At 64.4% G+C, this 5,068-nt stretch overlaps 1 protein-coding gene across 1 annotated transcript in view; it reads left to right on the top strand.

Moving 5' to 3' along the window:
- The window catches only part of LOC102477001 (uncharacterized), a 31,095-nt gene that overhangs the window by 13,727 nt on the left and 12,300 nt on the right, over positions 1–5,068 (top strand). Inside the window, exons 4-5 of the mRNA XM_014587448.2 lie at positions 1,167–1,372; positions 1,580–1,671. Of these exons, the coding sequence (XP_014442934.1) occupies positions 1,167–1,372; positions 1,580–1,671 (298 nt within the window). The remainder of the gene's footprint in view (positions 1–1,166; positions 1,373–1,579; positions 1,672–5,068) is intronic.

Here is a 5,068-nt window from a genome sequence, read left to right as displayed (position 1 = left end):
GGGGGCGGAGCGCTCGGGACAAGGCGGCCCCGTCAGTGCGGACCTGCAGCCCCAGGTGAGCACGCCCGCTGGGCACACGCTGGCAGCTCTCCCGGCATTAGCTTGCCCGGCTCGGAGGGCCCTCCCTTCAGTCAGGAGCCAGGTGGCTGCCCTGGAGAGAGGGGGCTGCACTTCTGTCCTGGGCATGAGAACTGCCCCCAGGAGACGGGACGTGGAAGATGCTGGATTGCTGCCTGCAGTGTGTCACTGACCCCTTGGGGACATTGGTCTGGTGATTGTGGTCAGCTGCCATTACCCCTCCAGGAATGCATCTTCCATAATTGGAGGCAGGGTGGAAACCGTGGGCCTGTCTCTTCCTATCTGCACCACTTTTTAAGGAAAACCCTCCGACTCGCGGTTGTCAGGGAGAGTCCCACACGCGACCCCCTTCGCGGAGCCTTCATGGCACCTCTCTTTGTCAGGAGCGAGGGAAGGGAAGAGCACGAGGCATAGACTGTGTGCCGGGTGACGAGCCAGGCTGCCATCACGCGTCCCATGTGCACTGGGGCCCGTAGCCCCGGAGGCCTGTGCCCGCTGCACGTCCCCAGGGCCCTCCCCGGGGTGCTGTGGCTGCCAGGAGCCTCAGGCGAGCAGGGCAGTGCCTCCCCTGCAGGCTGGCGTGCCCTGAGCTGGCTGGGGCGGTGGGAAGCGGGTGGGGACGTGCAGGCAGGGAAAGCTGCCCGGAACCACAGGGTGGGCCTCGACAGTCTAGGCTGGGATGGGGGGCGGGCGCAGGGCAGTGCCGGGGTCCTCGTCCAGCTGGGATTTTCAGACTCTGCCTGCTGTGCCTGCTCAGAGTGCCGTGCTCAGGGGGGCCTGGTGGAGGACGAGGACGGGTCGGAGAGGAAGGGAAGTCTTTGTCCCCCTTTAACTTCCTGAGAGGACCTCTCCTTGCCCTGACGCCCTGCGCCCCCTTCACGGCTAGTCTCGCCCGCCCTTCGTAACCAGCGCCTGGGTCTCGTGTTCGGGTGACCTGGAAGTCCTCAGGAGGCTTCAGTTGCGTGAGGCCGGGCTCCCTTGCTCAGCCGCTCACAGGGAGCTCTCTCCCCGCAGACGGCAGCCTGGGAAGCTTTCAGTCCTCCCCGAGTCGGCCTGGCCTGGTACGGTTCTGTGCCTGTTCCCATCAGGGACCGCACGGTGCCAGCAGGAAAGGCAGGGGCACCAGCAGCCCAAACTGTCCCCCAGGTTTGTCTGGTCACGGCCTTCCTTGCACACCGAGAGCCAAACACCTACATTCCTCGCAGCTCGGGGGAGGAAGCCCATCCTCGCGCAGGAGAGGTCTTGAAGGCCAGCAGGTGGTGTGGAGGCTCCCGCATGGCCGGCTGCGCTTCAAGTACGGGCAGCTTGAAAATCCCTCCAGGTGGCACGCATGCCCAGAATCTCGAGAGGAGACTAGAGGCAGGACTGTGGCGTGGCCGTCCCCCTGCCCAGGGGTAATTTCAAACTTTCTCTCTCTGTCTCTCTGGCGAGTGCATGCTCCCTACAGCAAAAACAAAACAAAGACAGGAAAAAAACGGTCCAAGCACTGCTGCTCCCCCAGCGCGGGCTGTTGGGGTCACAGCCCACACGGCCAGCTCTCGGCCTGGTTTACAAGAGCTCCACGCGGCGCTGTCTGTGCTCCGGCACCAGGAGGTACGTCGTACATCTCAATGGGCGCACGGACAGTGTGTCTGTATTCCTCAACCACCAGTTGATAGATCAGTTTCGTTTTTGCTTAAAGCCAGTCCCCGGAAGAGCTGCAGCCTGCTCCCCTAACCCTCTGGGAAGGGCTCTCCACCGGGCAGGGGCAGGTGCAGGGGCAGGGGCAGGGGCAGGGGCAGGGTGCTGGCCTCCCTGGGTGGGGTGGGAGGTGGCATAAACAACACAGCTGAGACCACTAGCACGACAGAGTGAGAGGATCCAGGCCTTCCTGCCAGCCTACCTGCCTGCGCACCCTGTGCTGGGTGCCGTGGGGGAGGGGGCCGGAGCCCACCGCCCACCCCAGTTCCCTCCCCACGGCCTGCTTCCTGGCCCATTGCCCCATACCCTGGTGCTGGTCACCTCTGCACCCCGGACCCACCAGCCCAGCCCCAGAGGGCTTCTGGGTGTGCCCTGCTGCAGCCCGTGGGTCACGGCCCAGCCAGGAAAGGACCTGGGCCTGCCCAGGAGAGCCTGCAGGTCCTGGGGGCTCGGGGCATGGTGTGGGTGTGGGTGTGGTGACACTGGCCCAGAGCACTGATCTGAGCTGAGGACTGGGGTCACAGCCAGCCCAGGATGCAAGTGACCTCACTTTGAGGGCCCGGACCACATCGAGCCTCTGGTCTAGGGCCTCGGAACAGGGGCCATGACCCCAGAGGAAGGGGACCAGGCCCCACTGGAGGGAGCTCAGGGAGAGGGTTCGACCAGAGAGGGGCAGCCAGACTGGGGGAGAGTCAGACCCCTGAGCCGTCTCAGGAGGCTCCCGACAGAGTCCCGCAGTAAAAGGTCCATTTCCCATAGGACCCAGGAACACGCCGGGCCTGGCTGCAGCTGATCTGCGCTGCTAGACCGAGCTGCGCCTGCTGGTTCCGGTCCACAGGGGACTGTGACAGCACTGGGTAGAGACGGCGAGACACGTTCAGGCCGTGGATCAGGCAGAAAGATGCCTGCCCTGTGCTCCTCAGGGCTCACCCGAGGACCCCGAGCGCCCTGGGAGGGACTCACCTGAGGTGGTTCTCAGTCTGCACACTCTGGGGTCTGAGCGCTCCGCCCCTGACGCGGGCCACAGCCTTGGGTCTCTGTCCTGTGTAGTAAGGCGAGTCTGGGGGGTCGATGCGCAGGTGGCAATGTCACCGTCGGGGCCTGGAAGGGCACACATGGGGTGAGGTGCGGAGAGCCCCCCTCCCAGAGCCTCCTCTGCAGGGGTGAGCTGAGCCGGCCACAGCTGTCTCTCCAGCGCAGAACGCATGACTGAGGCAGACTGAAAGGTCACTTCACCCCTCGTCGCCCACCCTCTGACGTCCCTCTGTGCTGGGCACAGAGAGCTGACTGAGTCTCGATGCCGGTTATACCAGACACTTCCTGTGGCTGCCTGAGGCCCTGGGAGTCCGTCCCAGTTCCGACCCATGGTCCCCGCGTAGACACCATGCGGGACACGGACCTCCCTCCTCTTCCTGGTCTCGACCCCTAAGAAGACACCCGATGTGGCGCGTCCTGGTGAGGGCACACTGGCCCCCCTGGGTGGTAGCAGCAGGGGCACTTGGTGCTGTCTCGGGTCTCTGAAGACGGTCAGGGAGAGATCCCTGAAACAGAGCAGGTCAGACCCGAGCTCTCCCGCCCCATGTTGGGTCCCCTGTGCAGCAGCCTGGTGGGTCGTCACGAGCCCTCGCTTACCTGTGCTGACTGCACCTGAGGACGGTAGCCTGCAGTGACGCCTCCTCCCTGTGGGAGGGCTGCTGGCCCAGGTAGGGAAGGTCCCTCTGGGGCTTTCTGGAACTGAGCTCCAGCCTCAGGGTGCTCCCCCAGGACTGAGGTGAGCGGTGCAGAGTTGGGGCATCCTGGGAAGAGCTGATTAGGAAGGAGATGAGTTGTGGGGAGAGTCCGCCAGCCCCAGCCCCGCTGTGCTCTGCTATCTGGGTCCTGGCCCTGCCCTGCCCTGTCTGGGTCCCAGCCCTGTCCTGCTCTCTCTGGGTCCCAGTTCTGCTGTCCGGCAGGCACCAGCCCCACAGGGAGGGGTTCCTCTGAGCAGGTTTTGGTTTCTATTCCTGGAAGTTACTCTGTTTCCAGGAGCAGCCCCCAGTGCTCCTTGTCTGGAAGAGCTGGCTGCCCTGAGGCTGAGTTTGGAGGGCCTTCACGGGCCTTCAGGAGGGCAGCCCTCTGCAGACTGCCCTGGGCCCAAGATAACTCAGGGCGGGGACAGGGTGTCCTGGGCCGTGTTGCTCCCTGCTGGGCTCGTGTCCTTGGCAGTGGCCCAGCTCTGCAGGACAGGAACTTTTTGTCCCCTGGAGCCCAGGGCCCTCAGATGGTTGCTAACACCATGACATTTTCCCTGGGCCGCCCCTTCCTGTGACCGTGGCCTCATGATCCCACTCAGCTCAGCAGAAATCCCCTGCCCCAGCCCTCTGCCCAAGGTGCAAGTACTCCAGGACTCCCTGTTTCCTGCTCCAAGAGCCCCGAGTTCAAGACTCAGCTCTTCTCCCCATAAGACTAGAGCTGTGGCCCTGGGTGTGACACCTCATTCAGAGAGTGCCCGGGACCAGTGAGGCCACTTGGCCTGTGGCCCAATGGCAAGGACAGAGGCATGGCCACCAAGGCACGGCCAGGACAAAGCCAGTGTGATACCCCAAGTGTGACCGGTGGGCAACCCGCTATCGGCCACCTCCTTCCTGGGCCTGGACACCCCCACCACACGGTTACTCTGGCCTCAGGGCTCCTCTGTGGCTGGACCCTGTCCCACCAGGGCCACCCATGTCCAAGCATCGGCCCCATGGGCAGTCACGCAGCCCCTGAGAAGCAAGCTACAGGGACGAGGTGGGCTCCAACATTTCTGCAGAGAAACGCTTTCTCCTCATTCACTCACACATGGGACACTCGCTCGCAGCCCTTGTCCTGGCCCGGAGCCACCCCTGAGTCACGGCTACGTGACCTCCAGGCCTCATCAGGGCCTGCCTCCCTGGCCCCAAGTGCCTCTGGGCCCTCCCCGACTCTGACTCCCCGACTCCCGAAGTCTCTCTGCGTTCACTCCCTTTCCCGGAAAGTCTGGTGCTGTCTGGAAAGGACCAGCGTTGGTGGCTTGCACTGTCACTGATTGCAGTTGACAGCTGGTCCCTGGCGGCCGGGCAGAGCCACTGTCTGAAGTGCCCTGTGCTGCCTTGCACACCGTGGTGGCGCCTGGCCAGAGAACAGCTCCCCTGCCCTGCCATCCGGGCGACCGAGGGCCACATGTGCTCCTCTTCCCAGACGGGGAGGGCGGGCTGAGCGAGGCACTTCTGGCCAGCAGATCCTGGTCCAGTGGAAACCGAGTTCTGTGCCGCCACTCCCCACGCTGTGGCCGGGGCGGCGCTCTCCGCGC

This window comes from Tupaia chinensis, unplaced genomic scaffold (genome assembly GCF_000334495.1).
Source record: "Tupaia chinensis unplaced genomic scaffold, TupChi_1.0 Scaffold000214_1, whole genome shotgun sequence".
NCBI classification, from domain to species: domain Eukaryota; kingdom Metazoa; phylum Chordata; class Mammalia; order Scandentia; family Tupaiidae; genus Tupaia; species Tupaia belangeri.
This window is presented reverse-complemented; position numbering and strand designations above follow the sequence as displayed.